Here is a 16,329-nt window from a genome sequence, read left to right as displayed (position 1 = left end):
ACGTCTGAGAAGTGCCGGTACTCTCCCAATAAATGCATTTTAGCACTGCTGAGATGTGCAGGTATTCTTCCTTTCAAAGTAAAGATGTGCAGATGCGCAGAACCGGATTGCACCTGCCCATTTAAAGCACTGATTATATATAAGAAAAATCTACTGGCTGTTTAAATCTTTGTTCATGTTGCAGACCCTAGGTCTCTATGAATAAACAGTTCCAGGTCATGTACACTTTTTTGACCCGCTACTTACAGTAAGGAAATAGCTCGAAGACGAATGGAGGCAAGAAACAAATTACGCAGATTTTTTTTAAGAATAGAAAACAGGAAAATATTATTTTCTATTTCCTGCAGTATAGTCTAACGTGACTTTCGCACCAAGTCAAACAACAAATGAGTGATACAAATCAATGCAGTTGGAATCAAGAAAACTCACTTTCCCAGAACCTACAGGCCCGATCACAGCCAGCAACTCCCCGGGCCTTACGCTGCAGGATATGTTTTTAAGAGTCGGGGTTTCAATTGCCTGTGGAGAGAGCAAATAGTTTGTGTTAATGATAATCCCATAAAATATTGCTTTTGGACTCGTTAGGCATTTCATTTCACTTATGCATTCATCAAAGTATTTTTAATCATGGTATTTTGCCAGATTTGCACTTCTACTGGTTCCAACGCAGTGAGGGAAAACTCCAAAACACAGAAAACAAATGAACACAGTTTCAGCAGAGACCAGAAAAGGTATAACTTGTACAAACAACCACGTAAGGTGAGGAGGACGAGAGGAATATCTTAATGTTACATTTGGTCTTTTATCTGATGTGACTAAGGGGCATATTATCAACGATATGCGATGATTATCACAATGCGCGCTTAGCGCTGTTAATTTTATCGCCGGCTATCGCTGGATTTCCTCGCCGTGATAGCGCGGTATTATCAACACGTATCGCAAAGGCGATAGGAAATCCAGCGATAGCATGTAAAACCAGCAATAGCGTGAGAATTCCAGCGCTAAATTAACTGCGCTAAAGAAAAGCTTGCTAATAGGCAAGTGTGTCCTTAACCGAACAATACACCCCAAATTGAAAAGATGGTTAAGTCAAGTTTTTTCAGGCGTTAAATTCCATCGATAAGCGCGGTCAGCGCGACTTTTCTTATCGCGGGCATTGATAATAGAGGGAAGTTGTGTTTGCGACTGTTTCTATGGCGTTTAAGTCAGGAACGCCTATTTTGCTTGTCATTAGCGATATATATCGCTGACATGCAAAGTGGAGATAAGACGGCTGCTAACTCAAGGAAACACGCGTTAGCGTGTCCTTGATAATAGTGCGATATTTAAATCGCCGCTTTTCAGCCGAAAGCGGCCACTAAAGCGGCGAAATTGGGCTTGATAATATACCCCTAAATGTTTACAGATCCACTGAAGAAAATAGGACTTATTTTAAAATAAACTTTATGAGACTTCTGAGGTTTGTTTTTGATGCACTTATGGGAGATTCGGAGAGGACTGCATGGGTGGTTGTCTATGTTTTAAGTTTAAAATTAGAAATTGGGTATGTGGATACGCCTCATGGGTGTGGAGTGGGTAGGTGTGGCAGTGTGTTGCATAATTGCGAGGGGGACTATGGCCAAACCAGTCGCCTACTACCTTGGAGAACTTGGTTAATTTAGTTTTAAGTGTCCTTCAATAGGGTTCGCTGGAAAACATTTGTTCATTTCTTTCCTTCATACTTTGGCCACAGCAATTGTGAATGCCCGATCCGCTATCCCGAATGATTATTCTGCAATTGACAACTCTCTCCCAATATTAAAGAGGTTATTATTTATTCCCTCTGAAGAAGTCCCATTCTGATGAGGGTGACAAAGCAAGCCACAATGCAATTTTGCTCATTCTGGTGATAGAAAAAAATAATAACCGAATGAGACCTTCATAAACGTATTAGAATTTCACTTTAGAATGCATTTAAAACACTGCTAAGAAACTTCACAAATAAATCACACGTAGGAAAATGTGCTTGCTTATAACATGTAAGAAAACGAAATGCAAAGTGCAAAATGCAGTAGGCTAGCACTTTCAATGTGCTTCTGTAACTAGGCCCAAACCATATTTTCTTAGGGATTTTGCTCACAGCTGAATAGACGTTTCTGTAGAACATTTTGCCTAGCACCAGTATTCGCCCAAAGAATGTGTTGAGTTTAACCGCTTCAGTGCCCATGACGAGATGGTCTCGTCATGGAGCGCGGTTGCGCTGTGCCCATGACGAGACTATCTCGTCATGAACCCCGCCCGCTAATGCAACGCCCGGCACAGGAGGGGGAAAGGGTGTGGCACTGAAGGGGTTAAGATAATATTGTTTTGCTTCGTCACTCCATGTTAGCTCACCCTGCTGTGACAATGAATCTGCTGTTGCTTATAATGAATAGATTGCTAGAATGAAGAACAAATCAGATATATAATGTGTATGCTTAATCAGGACACTGACGTAAGAATTGTTGCCTTACATTTGACTAGTCTTTTGTCTTCACAAATGCATATTGGTAGTAGCTAACAGCTTGGGTATGAAGGTTCTCATGAGAACGTTCTCCCATGTATCACGAACTGTGACATTAGTTGATCTATGAACCGCCGTCAATGTTTACCGTGGGAACCAGAAGGAGAAGCAACGGATGACGGTGAAACCATTGGATGAGGGCTTTCCACTGGCTGAAGATGATCTACACCTACTAAACGTGAACACGTTCTTAGCTAGGGAGGCGAACATTATTATTTTCTGTATCCCAATTCAGACCTACCTCTGACCTAATCACGGAAGACAATCTGACAGTGATGTTACCCTCCTTTACCTGTCTTTTTGTGCAAGAAGATTTTTGCCTTGGATTTGATTAAAGCTTCTGCTGCAATCATTATTCTATATCTGGCCTTATTTTAATGGTTGCTACTGCAACTGTGGGGAACTCAACTGAGGTTCCAGAACCACTCTTAAAAGGAAGGTCAATACTTTAACTATGCTTTAAGAATCTTGTTATTTTCCAGAAGAGATTCTTCATGGGTTTCTATAGGGTAGTTTAGGTCTTTTAGACAGATATGGACTGATTCCTTTATGGACCATTGTTTGATTTATGCTGTCACTAATCCAACCTTTTCTTGATATTTCTGTAATTGGACTAATCTGAATAAAGCAACGATACTACACTAATCAAATACAGATAAGTAAAGGTCTTTGAAACTACTTCAACTTTTTGTCATTGACTGATAATTAAGAACCTTACAGTTGATAAATGACTTGTACTTTAATTCTACCTCCATTTCAAAACGGTGGCAAAGGTCTGTCAACCTGACAACAAAGCGCCACATGATATCGAGGATCACTGTTGTAAGTTTGAGGTGATTGCTTTAAGACCTGATCCTGACCAATACTTGCACGCTAACACTGACAAGAACTACATCCAAGGAACCTTTCTGGCTTAGTGACTTTCTATCCATTTAGACTCCGTTTTCATAAAGTCATGCAGGTGACTTTTCACCCAGAAAGCAGGAATGAGACAGCGCTGGTGGCAGTACTTGGTGATCTGAGGTTAAGCAAGGATCCAGGGCACCCTCACGACACATCCTTTTACACTTATCTGCAACTTAAATAGGGAGTACAATTCCATGTGATTTACCAGAAGGCTGCAGCTGGTCTTAAGAGTATGCCCTTTAGTTAGTTAACCTCCTTTCAATCTGATCACTGCCCATCCCTTTCTTTACCCTTTTTTTCTGAACCTTTTCCTATATATGAAGGGCTGATTCATATCTTCTATATATTAGAATGTTTGCATTTTGTACAAGTTGGCTGCTATTATTAACACCTTTGGTATCTATTTGATCTATTTTGTAGACATCAATGTATCAGCCAACCATACCTCATACTTCAACACCCTTTGTGTTCCTCTCTGTTCTCCATCCAGCTGTAGATGAGCAAAGGCCTGCTGAGGCTTAACACTAGCAAGATGGACACTTTTACTGGTGCACACAGTAATTTGCCAAACCATGGTCCATAAACATAGGGACCAACAGTACTGATTCTTAAACCTTTTTTTTTTTATTTATTTTTTTACAAGGGGCTTTTTTATGTGTTATTTGAGTCAACTTGCTTTTTTGACATTTACCCACAGGATTTGTAGGCCATTATTGTGGGTGCTTCAATACTTTCAACACAGACTTGTTTACAGGAATGCCTGTTGTCTTCGCCAGTCCACCGGAATAACCCACAGTTTATTACAGGTACAAAATCTTGCTATGTAGCTGTTGGCGGCTTTCAGAAGTGTAATCCCATTTTAGAATGATGTTGATAGCTATGCTGGCACCCCATTGTTTAAAGCATAATTTAAAAACCTTTGTCCTGTGCCTCAGGTTTTTTAATGAACCAGTCCGGAATGTCTTACTGATTAACTTTGTCTAATAAATTCCATCATGTCCTCTCTGTTGTGGGGGTCACCTTCTACTCTGTGTTGACTATGTTAAGCACGCTCTTTATGGGAACACACCCATTTTCACCTTTGCTCATCACCAGTGTAATGCGCTCCCTTCTCCTTGCATCAAATTTCTAATTGTAAATTGTTTTGGAAGTCCATCAAAACAGTGGTTGTATGATAGGGTGTTCTTGACTTTCTCTCATTCAGTTCTACCGCCATGAGGCTCATTACCAATCATGCCCCCAATAAAAACATAATGCATTCATCATTCAGTCTTTGTAAATGGAACAGCCAACGTAAATGATAAATGCACTTTGTTACCAGTGGCGGCCGGCCCATGTAACAGTGGTGAGGCGGGGCGGGGAAGTCGACAGACGACCGGTTAGGCAAAATTAAATTAAAAAATAAATAAAACCACTTACCTTACGCTCCCCACATCAGCGGTTCTGTTATTTGTGAGCGCAAGGTAAGTGTTCTTTTTAATTTTACCTATCCCCCCACCCCACCTTGCCCCACCACTCTTACCTCTGCTGGCCACCACTGTTTATTACTGTACAGGTGATGCTTTTTGTTATATGTGTATGTGTCCCTCATGGTATCTCAGTCTTCACCAGCAGTAATGGTGGACTGTTGCTATCATAGTTCCTGTGGAAAATAAATTTTCTTTAGAAAAATAGAGCTTAACATACATTTACTTGACATAACTAGGCAGAACTATGCCACATTATTGAAAGTGCATGTTTAAATGCTGCACATGAGAATTCTTTTCCATTGCTTTTCTGAAAAATTCAGCTGCAGCTACAGTCCATCTCTGTAGGTCTGTCTCTGCACATATAAAGTAACATTTTTCTCTAGCTTCCTCGGCTGAAGGGATGTATTTTGAAACGTCACAAGAATACGTGCTGAATCTTTGCGATTATGCGTGCCATTATTGTAGTGCAGAACAGTCCATTGTATTAAGTTTCATTTCTTCCTCTGTGCAACTAAATTATGCACGTTGATAGCAAATGAAATTCATGTGCAAGTACGTGTTATTTAGGGTCGATTGGAAGCTACTAGTTGGATCAGTTTGCTGCGCAAGAAACATTTTAGCGCTGCCTTTTTACGTATGCTTTCATGATTTGAAACAATTAATAGATGTGCTATTTGAGGAGGAGTTAATTGAGTAAAATTCATTCACTCTCCTTTGTCAATGTGTCGTTGCACTAGAGAGAACTGCTTGTAATGTAGAGAGGGCTTGATTCTGTGTGGTACTTATGAATTAGGGCCTGGTGTTATGAATTTGACGGTTGCCATATGTGCTCTAGTGACTTAGGAGCATATTTACAAGCCCCTATCGCCACAGGAACGTCGCTTTTAGTGATGTTCCTGTGGCAATATGGGCTTCGCCTTATTTACAAGGCAGCGTAAAAGCCTCTTAACATGGCTTAACGCTGCCTTGCAAATAAGGCCCCCTTTCACGCTATACTTAGCATGAAAGGGACAGGCAGTGGGTGTTACTGTGGCCGCTCCACCGCAAAACCCATTGATTTTGACACTGCCCCATATTTACAAGGGCAGCATAAATATGGGGCAGTGCAAAAATTAGGAACAGGGAAAACCTGGTCTTAAACAGACACAATGAGGAGAAATATTTAATTTCTGCTTGTTTTTGCTGTTTCTATGTGTGCTGCATTGTGTGGCACACATAGAAACAGCAAAAGGTCCATTGATTGTTTATGTGCAGGAATGGTAACCTTCCTGCACATAAACAATCAATTAAAAGAAATGATGTTTTGCAACGTCTATGTGTGCTGCATTAAGCCTACAACCTACAACGCAGGCACCCTTGCACCATGGGTGTCTGTGTTGGCGCTAGGCAGCTAAAATTAGCGCTAGAGCAGGAGGAAATGCAGGGCTGCACCGTATCCTTGTAAATATGGTGCAGTCCTGTGTTACTGAAGTGACGGAGGGCAGCGTTAAGCCAAGTTGGCTATCGCTGCGCCCCCACACTTCCCAGTAAATATGCCCCTTAATTTCTTAATGGCAGTTTGTATTATTGCTTTTATTAATGAACTGGCTTCTGATTCAAACTAACGTTTTACTTTCTATAAAGATTAACTTTACATTTGACTAAATCTACAAACCGAGAACTGAAAGACTTCTAGTTGTACATGTTTTTCATTAATGGTCTGGGCTAATTATCTGAATACAGAATTATTCCTTTCCCATGAATTGATCCAACTTAATGTTATTGAGTTGGAGCATCAACACTGCACACTTTACATTTGACCACCTATGCGGCGTGGTATCCACAACAGTACCTATGACAAAGTGCCCCGCACCACATCATTTATCATGTCCAAGTCCACTGCAATATTCAATGGTCCTACTGCAGCTCCATGTTGGGCTTGAGGTTCATTACCTCCTCGTTAGTCTTCCTCGCCACATGACTAACAAAGTGAGCTTCAGCTCCACACCAGAACCCTCCAAAGCAAAAATGTCAGCCTCCCATGCCTCCCATCCCTTCCCAATATGGCCGACCCAGTACACCCATGACCTCTATAAGAGGCGGGCCGGCCCAACCCATCAGCCTGTTTTTTTAGTTCTGCGCTGCAGATTCTCCAGAGCGTCTGATCAGGTAAGTTGGGCTGAGGTCCTGCTCCAGCGGGTCCCGGTGCCCTGGGGGGGGAGGCCCTCCTCCAGCGGGCTCGCTTTCTGGTTCCCCTTCCTTCCAGCACTCACACTGGCCCTTTGGGTTCACCGCTCTGCTCTGGAGGGCGTCTGGTGCTTGCGGGCTCTTGGGGTGTTTTTCCTGCGCCCTCTCCATCCCTTGCTTTCTGCCCTGCTTTAGCGGGCTTTGTTCTTGGGCCCTGCTGTCATGTGGCTCTCTGGCCTCCTGGTTAGGGTCTTGGACTCTTACTCTGCAGGTTCGGCCCTGATTCACTGGCAGTCTACTGTGTGGGCAGTGATGTTCCCTTCGGCACAGTTGGGACGTGTTTCGATTAGTGTCACTGGGGCCTAAGGGTTTGGGTCTGTGACTCTTACTCTCGTGGTTCTCTGTACTGTTGCTGGGGCTGTTCAGTTGTTTCTCTGGGTCGGCTGACGGGCTCTGGCGGGGCCTCCCTGCATCTCATGCCTCTCGGGGCTTCCTGGTATTCTACGACCACGCTGTGCTTCTGCTGCCGCCTTGGCCGGCCGGCCTGCCCCTCAGGGTTTCTTTCCCCGGCGTGCTGTGCCCCGGCCAGTCTCTGTTGGTGTGGCGGGAGGGGTTGCTGCCTGCTGTCGGGCGGTGTTGCCCTGCGCTTCCCTCCCTTTCCCTGCGGTTCCCTGTATTTCACTGCAATTGCGCGCCTCTCGTTTTCATTGTGGGTTGTAGTTGACGGGGCTGTGGGCGGCGGCGCGTCCGCGCCCCCGTTTCCCTGTCTCCCCCGCTTACCTTCGGGTGCAGGGGCTGGTGCATACCTCGGCGCCGGGGTCTGCTCGGGAGTTTCGCGGGGTCCTGCGACTCCGTGGGATGGGACTTCTCCTCCTGGTTCCCGGCGGGCATTCTCTGGTCCGTCTCCGAGGGGCGGGGCCTGTCTCCCCCGGCTTCGGTCTCTGTGCGCGCTCGGGGCTGTTTTCTTCAGGTGCGGAGGGTCCAGCTGCCGGGCTGCCTCCTTTGCACTGCGGTGGTGGTGTGCGTGGGCCTCACGGTTCCGTTGTTGTTCGGATCATGGTGGCCCTGTGTTGGTCGGCGGGAACGCTTCCTCGGGTAAGTGTTCTGTGTTGGGAACCATTCTTGTTTTGGGATTGCTCTGCTGTTCTATGCAGGTGTTTTACGTGTAGCGCTGCGACCACCTTGACTGCATGTATGCGCCACTTTTGTGACAGCTTTAGTTTCCTCCTGTCTCTCCAGGGTTTCCGGACCTGAGCCGCGCTCATTTCTTGAAAAGTGGGAGTCGCTCTGGCCTCATGGTTGCTGTGTTCGACTCCTACTCTGTGGATTGGGTGTTCGGCTGTTTGCTCACTCTTAAGGGTGGCCTGTGATCCTTCGGTTTGGTTGGGAAGTTTTTTTCTGGCTGCGTTGGACGTCCTTGTCGCTGTGTGCCTCGGTTCGCCTGTCGGCTCCGGCGCTTAACGTTCCGTGTCTCTGTCGCTTCTCTTCTCAAATGGTTACGGTCTTGGACTCTTCTTCTGATGTTTTGGTGTTCAATCCTGGGTTTCTCGTTGGTCCTGTGTGCTCACTTAACAGTGTAGGCTTTTACCTTCCTGTTTGGTTTGGGTTGCTGTGGTTTTCTGTTGCAGCGTCTCTCTGGCCTACTGGTTGGGGTCTTTGACTCTTACTCTGTGGATGGGGTGTTAAATCCCTGGTCTTTCTTTGTCACGGTTTGCTCAGTCTACAGTGTTGGGTTGGTATTCCCTTCGGTTTGGCTGGGGCCTATTTCAACTTCGGTGCCCGTTTCCTTCTGGGTGTCCGTGCTCGTCGGGTCCCTAGGTTTGAGGCCATTTTATGGGCTCTACTTGTCGTGGTGTTGGTCCCTTCCGGGCGGTCTGTCTCTCCACCATGACCCGGCGGCCGTTCTGCCCTGTTGCCCCTGCTCTTGTCTGTTCTCAGGTGTTGATCGTGGTCTGGGCTGGTTTGTGCCTGGTTGGCGGCCCGCCTGGGTGTACCTGGTGCTGTGGACATGGTGTTGGGCCTTTCGCCCGGTGGGGTGTGTTTCCCTTTCCCGGGCTTCGTTTCCGGGCTTTGGCCCGGTGGTCCTTCCTCTGTTCTCCTGTCCCCGCCTGCTCTCTGCTGTTGTCCTTGGCCGATCCTGGTTGGTGTGGCCTTCGGGGTTTTCGGGGGCTGTGGACGTCGGCTTTTCTGCTGGGGACGGTCCTCTGTGTGCTCCTGTTCTTCCTTCTCGGCCTGCTTCTCTGGTGTCTGAGTGGGCTTTTCGGCTTCTGCTCCGGTTGTTGCAGTTTGGCTTGTCTTCCTTGGGCCGCGGCGGTGGTGTCCCCTCCTCCTCTTGATCCATGGCCCGGTGGGCGTCCCCTTCGCCTTCCTCCTAGTCGTGTGGTCTCGGTTCTCGGCGGATGCCTGTGGTGCGTGTGCACTCCTACAACGTCCTTCCGTGGGCTCTGGTGTTGCCGGTTTGCCTGTGTGTGCGGTGTTGTATTCCCCCCCGTGCTCAGGTTGTGGCAGGTGTTGCCTGGTGGTATTTTTACTGTTCCTCGCTGGAGTGGCGTGGTGTGCTGTGGCGTCCGGTGGCTTTGGTCCCAGTTCTCTTGTGCTGGGATGGATATGTTTCCTTCTGCTTTCTGTCCGTCATCCGTGCGCTCCTTGCCGCTGGTTTCCTGCATTGCTGGCTGAATGGGTCTGGTCCCACGTGCTGTAGTTGTTCTCCTGCCTTGGGTGGCTGTCCCCCTTCGTCTAGTTTGGTGTGGCTCCCCGGCTGTTCGTGTCTGGGTTGTCTGCCCGGCTGCTGTCCTTCCATTGGCTGGGTGTCCCTTCCGGTAGGGCGTTTGACTGCTGGTCTCGGTGTCCCTGGTTCGGTTCCGGGTTCCCTTGTCCCTAGAATGGCTCCCCTTCCGCCCCGTCTGCCTTCGGTTGCCCGTTTCCTGGCTTGGTTGCCCCTGCCTCGTGGGGGCTTCTTGGGGCTCTTGCCTCGGACTTTCCTACCTTCTTGTCCGGGCTCCCGGCTTCGCGCCTGGGGTTGTTGGCCTGGCCGGGATGTTTGTCCTGTTGGTGGGGCTCGCCAGGGTGCTTCCCGATTCTGCTCCTGCGGGTTGTGGTTTCGTCTCCTCCACGGTTTTTATTTGTTGCCCCTTGGGGTTTTTTTTCCTCACACTATGCTTGTGGTTGTCCGGGGCTGCTGGTTTTCCCGGTTCTCTTCCCCGGTTGGGGCCCGACGCTCCCTGTGCGGATTGGCTCCTGTTCTTCTTTGTCGCTGATGGGGGTTCTGGGTCCTTCTGGCTCATTCGTTCTGCATTCCCCTTCCTTCCGGGTCCGTGGTGCTTTTTTGTGCATGGGTCCCCTGGTGGGTGTTTGCCTTCTTGTTTGGGGCTTGGCCTTGGTCCTCTTTGGTGGCCTTGATGACGGGGGCGCTTTGCTGTGGTTTCCTGTGGTCCCCGGGGTCTGCTTTGCCTTGCACCTGCCTGGGCTCTCTCGTTGATGTCACGCTCCCGTCCGGGGATCCTTTGGGCGGCTGTGGTCCGTGTCCCTCCTGCCTCTCCTTGCTGGTGGGGCTTGGGTGCCCTTCGTTTTGTTGTTCGGGTGGGGAGCTGGTTTCCTTTTCTGTGCCTCCCTCCGTTCTTGCGGCTCCTGCCGGTCTGGGTTCCCTCTGGTTCCTTTTGCTTCTGGTTGCCGTCGGATCTGGTGGCTTTTGTTTTCTTCTCCCCTCCGGTCCTTGGTTTGGGGGTGGTTCGTCTCTCTCGCTGTTGGTGGTCCACCGTGCGTGTGGCTGGCCTTCGGTCGGCCTGGGTTTCTTGCTGCTGTGGCCTTTTTTGTTTGGTCTCTGCGGTGTGGTTGCCCTCTCTTTCTGCGGTCTCTGTGGGGCTCCGGTGGCTCCTGGGCTGTTTGGGTCCCCTCTCGCTTTGGGCTGTCCGTTGGGAGGTCTTGGCGTTTTGGACCGGCTTGCTGCTTTCTGTTTGAGGGCCTGTTTCAGGTTGCCTTTTGGATCCGTGTGGCTGGTGCCGTGCTTTCTCTGTCCTCCTTCGGCCTTGGTTGGGTGGATTTTCTGGCGGCACTTCTTGTCTGGGGGGTCCGGGGTTTTCGGCCCTTCCGGTGTTTTTCTGTCCCGGGCTGGTTCTTCCTGCCCGTGGTTGCCTCTCTCTTGGGTGTTTTTTTTTTTCCACTCGTTTGGTCTGTTGGGTTTGCCCTCTCTCGTGGGTTTCCCTTCTGGTCCATTGGTTTCTTGCGAGTTTCCATGAAGCCGCTTGGCTTTGGTATGTGCTCACTTTGTTAGTCATGTGGCGAGGAAGACTAACGAGGAGGTAATGCCCCGATTACTTACCGGTAATCTTCATTACTCCGAGTATAGTCTTCCTCGCCACATGAGTTCCCATCCCTCCCTCCCTGTCTGGCTCTCGGCTTCATGTTTATGCTTGGTAGTTTCAGGCTGATGGGTTGGGCCAGCCCGCCTCTTATAGAGGTCATGGGTGTACTGGGTCGGCCATATTGGGAAGGGATGGGAGGCATGGGAGGCTGACTTTTTTGCTTTGGAGGGTTCTGGTGTGGAGCTGAAGCTCACTTTGTTTGTCATGTGGCGAGGAAGACTATACTCGGAGTAATGAAGATTACCGGTAAGTAATCGGGGCATGAGCATGCTTACTGCATTATTGTGCAATTAAGGGTTGATCAAAGCAATCATAAAAACTATAAGTTAACTTTACTTAAACACACAACATGTGTGATCAAAGCATTGGGTTTGGAAAAGCCATGGGGGTATCAGCTAACTCCTGTAAAGATGGATATACAACATATGTGCTGGACTCTTGAGTCACACACACATGTGCTGATACAAATATTCCATCACAGCAATTCAACCAATACCATTTGCTGACATACAAGCTGAATTGGAATGACAGAAAAGTGGAGGTATCAAGAAAGGCCAGTTGAAGTTGTTGAGGACTAAGCATGCTTGTTCCCACGGCATTTGCAAGCTGGGTGATAATGCCTGCAGCTTCTTAAGAGATTTTCCTTGGCCTTGGTGCTCCAAGCGTACGATCATGTAACCATCCCACAAAATCTTACACCTGGACCTAGGCATGACTAGTAGGTTGTTTCCAGTGCTTAATTTGTCAAAAAGTAAGTGCCAGGACTATCGTCAGGAGGCCACTGCAGCTTGCACCACACCTCTCCCAGCGCTGCCATTGATAGTAACACAGGTACTAATCATTTCACTCCTACAAGCGTGGCAATTCGGACTGTTTCAGGTCTCCAGAGCAATAAGAATGGCTCATGCGGCACGTGATAGTCACTTTTATTCTAGATTGAATTATTAATTAACTGTTGTTGTGGTCATCTCTAAATTAGCCAGACAGCGCCACCTTTTGGCAGACTGTCAAGCGCCTGTGTTGATAAGTAAAGGCCGGTGCGGACCACCGGAAACCACTGGCTCAAATTAAGCATTGGTTTTTCCTGCTTATCAGATGGGACTCAGTTGCTATTATAATTTTTTTTTTTTTTTAGGTATTTGGGGACAAATACTCTAATGCATTTGTGGCTGAGGCCGAGAATCTTGAATTGAGTTCCTACCTTCACTGGAAGATTTTGGCATCTATGTAGTTGAGATGTGACAAGTTAACTTTTTTAGCCCAAAGATGAGTTGACTGATTATATTTTGAACTTTTGTAACCTTCTGATCTGGAGGTCAAAGACATTGGCAGAAAAAGGTGTTGCTGACACAGTAGTTGACCGTGATCCTTACAACGATTACATGGTTAATGTTGTAAAGTGGGTTAGCGTGTGTTTTTTAGATGTTTCATTTGAAAGAATGTAGCTATGCCTATGGCCACTATCTTGGAGTTTCGGTGAAGCCAGCATCTTAAATTACACTCAGGTTTCTAACTTTGAATTTGATGTATACAGTCAGGCCACAGAAGGTCGTGTGGGGCATAAAGAGTTCATTAATTTGATGAGGTATTGAAACATTAGGATGAGAATTTCGATTTCAGAGTCGATCAATTTCGTAGTGACCAGGGTCAGGAAGCACTAGAACCCTGCACCCGCATGCCGGGAGAGACAGGAACCAGACACCACTTCTGGTCAGGGAGTGGGGAGGGATTCCTGGACAGCGAGGGCAAGGGCACGGACATGCATGTAAGGAGCAGAAAGAAAAGACGAATAAAGCAACATATGTAACTGACCTGTCTCTGCGTGGGTTTGTGCAACAAGAACATAACAAATTTGAGGATGTATTGACCCAACCAGCCCTTGCCATCTCAGGGACCTATGGCTACAGCTGTAACTTGGTTAGTATCTCTTGGTGGCTGTCGGCAACTGGATTCATACCTATGGTGGGGAGTGGCCTTGGTATTGATGTGAATTGTAGGTGAGCTTTTTCACAGTTTAACAATTTCAGGGCATATTATCAAGGACGGCGTTAAAATTATTGCCGGTTTAGTGGCAGAAAACTGCCGCTAAAGCGGCGATAATGGGCTTGATAATATGCCGTGGAGAATTCCAATAGAAGCCCATGTTAACAACAGAACATGGACTTCTATTGGAATTCTCAAGGGCATAATATCAAGCCCATTATCGCCGCTTTAGCGGCAGTTTTCTGCCGCTAAACCGGCAATAATTTTTAACACTGTCCTTGATAATATGCCCCCTCATGACTAAAAATAAAATCAGTTGTCTGTGAGGAACCCTGTGCTTTCCATTGATAGTAGTGGCTTGTGCAACAGTCTTCTCTCTGAGAAAGCCTGAGTGAATTATTTTATCTGCACCAAAAACAAATTTGAATGTAAGCAACAAAACATATAAAATTCCCAAACCATTTTAGTAAAAAGAAGAAAGATATAATGATCAAAAAAGTGACAAAATCGGTGAGGTGATCAGGAGATATGAATTTTTAAAGTAAAATTGTGAACAAGTGGAAAGTCAATGTTATTCTATTGAACACAGATGAATGAATCATAGGTGCCTTTTCAGGTCAACCATAGTGGAGCGTGCACCCTGGTAGAGCCTAGAAGATTTACCAGCACAACAGCTGTACCTTCTGACTAAGACCCTGATGAGGAATTGCAGTACCCTACCTTCAGCGTTAACTCTGGATGGGTAACCACTCTGGGCCTTAACAGGTAGTCCAGTCTCTATGGACACTAGGCCCAGTTTAACTAGGTGTGGCTTTGCATCCAGTGAACCTGCTACAGGGATAGGGGTATGCCCGCAGGTAGGAGCACAGCACAGACCCCACTTGACCCTTATAGCATAACAGGAGGCTAAGAACACTCCACCAGTCTACCCAAACCCTGCCAGGCCTGTCCTTCAGAGTTGATATTTGTTGCTAAAATCTGAGAGTGAGAAAGACCGCAAGGGATGCTTCACTATTGGAATCACTTTGCAACCTTTTCGCCCTGTTATGCTTCATGTTGGGACCTTATAATTTTCTTGGAACTCAAAAGCAGTGCACTTTGTGAGAGACGGCCAAACAGCATCCCAAAAAGCTGGATATCTAGTGGCATATGTACAACAGAATGGCGGAGTGCGGTGTTACGGTACAATTGGTAACACCACACTACCACATTCTGAAAACGCAGGGATGTGCCGTATTTACAATAATACAGCGCACCCCTACATTTTCCCTAGCGCTGGTGCTAAATTTAGCTGGCTAGCACAAATGCAGGCACCCTTGCACCATACTGCAAGGGTGCCTGCACTGTAGGGAATGATTGTTCATGTGCAGGAAGGGGTACCTTCCTGCACATGCACAATCACTAACGGAGATTTGTAACTTCCATGTGTGCTGCAGAATTAAGCTCATATAGAAGCTGCAACCTGTCATTATTTAAAGATTGTATATGAGCAGGAAGGGACACCTTCCTGCACATGAACCATCACTAACGGCGATCTGCTCTTCTGTGTGTTCTGTAGAATGAATCACACATAGAAACTGGAAAAACGAAGAGAAATTAATTTCTCCTTGTTGCACCTGTTTATGACCAGGTTTTTCCTGGTTTTATTTTTGGCGTTGCCCCATATTTATGCCAGCCTTGTAAATAGGGGGCAGTGTAAAAAAGCAATGGGTGTTGCGGTGGAATGCCCACTGCAACACCCATTGCTCGCCCCTTTCACGCTAAGTGCTGGTTGAATAAGGGCATATTTACATGGCGGCATAAAGCTATGTTAAGCAGCTTAACACCGCCTTGTAAAAAAAGGCGAAGGGGTTATTGCAACCAGAAAGTTTAAAAAAAAGTGACGTTGTGGTGGCGATAACCCCTTTTAAATATGTCCCCTGGTTTCTGCTGTCCCACAGTATCCACAAATGTAGCTGCATAAAACTCTAAGCGGGACGAACAAGAAACATTCATTCACAACAAAGTGTAGGGTCGAGTAGTCTCAGCACCTTGTCCTGGTACTCTGGGAGTCAAAAGTTTTCAAAGACCCAACTCTACAGATCCTATACTTTTAGGAACATTTCACAAAGTACAGTGGCAAAGATGGTAGCTGGAGACAGGTTTCGCAAACCCTCTCACCAGCAAAATTCTGTTCCTCTGGTCTTATGGTTCTTCTTCCACTATGTCCATAGTCTTATCTTACTGCGGACTTTTGAGAGGTCTGACCTTTAATTATGATATGTTATGCCGTAGGACCTTTATTATACACTCTATCACCAAAGGTCTCTAGGCTTATAGTTCTGAATATTCTATATGAAACACTGGATTTTCCTCCACTCATTTCTCAAGTAACATGAGTTCACTTCAACACTCGCAGACAGTCTTCTCAAGGTCCAATCAGCAGTCTGATTTCATGGAGATGGACAGCCTTCTTGAGACCCATAAACCAGTAATGTTGGCAGTGATCCATAAAGCTACCCCCATAACTTCCCCATGACTGGAAGTTTGTGAGAGCTCAGCCGCAGATAACAAAGACTGAGGACACTTTCCACCTAGTCATAAATCTAGTCACCTACAGTGGTCTTTGAACTATACATTCCTGCCATATATCAGTACAATTAGCCACTGAGCATGCCTTATGTTTAAACTTTCGCCCAGTATTTGAATGTCACCTGCCCCCTCCTTTATTTAGACTGGATAAGTTTGGAATGAACACGTGTGAAACAGTGTCTCAGTGAATGTTTCTTGGATTTGAGCCACTTTTTCCTAAATCCACAAATTTTTGAGTACAGCTTTGCAAATTTTATTTTGCTCTGCTTAGCAAAAGGCAGCACATATCAGAAACCAATATAGTATACTAATGCACTACAACATGTTCTCA

General features: G+C 46.6%; 1 protein-coding gene across 1 annotated transcript in view; it reads right to left on the bottom strand.

The window, feature by feature from the left end:
- ABCC4 (ATP binding cassette subfamily C member 4 (PEL blood group)) overlaps positions 1-16,329 on the bottom strand; it is a 1,516,984-nt gene that overhangs the window by 1,001,300 nt on the left and 499,355 nt on the right. Inside the window, exon 10 of the mRNA XM_085622127.1 lies at positions 430-519. Coding sequence (XP_085478253.1) covers positions 430-519 — 90 coding nt within the window. The remainder of the gene's footprint in view (positions 1-429; positions 520-16,329) is intronic.

The sequence above is a fragment of the Triturus cristatus genome, chromosome 8, assembly GCF_964204655.1.
Source record: "Triturus cristatus chromosome 8, aTriCri1.1, whole genome shotgun sequence".
Lineage (NCBI taxonomy): Eukaryota > Metazoa > Chordata > Amphibia > Caudata > Salamandridae > Triturus > Triturus cristatus.
The sequence above is the reverse complement of the archived record's forward strand: the minus strand, read 5'-3'. Positions and strand labels throughout refer to the sequence as shown.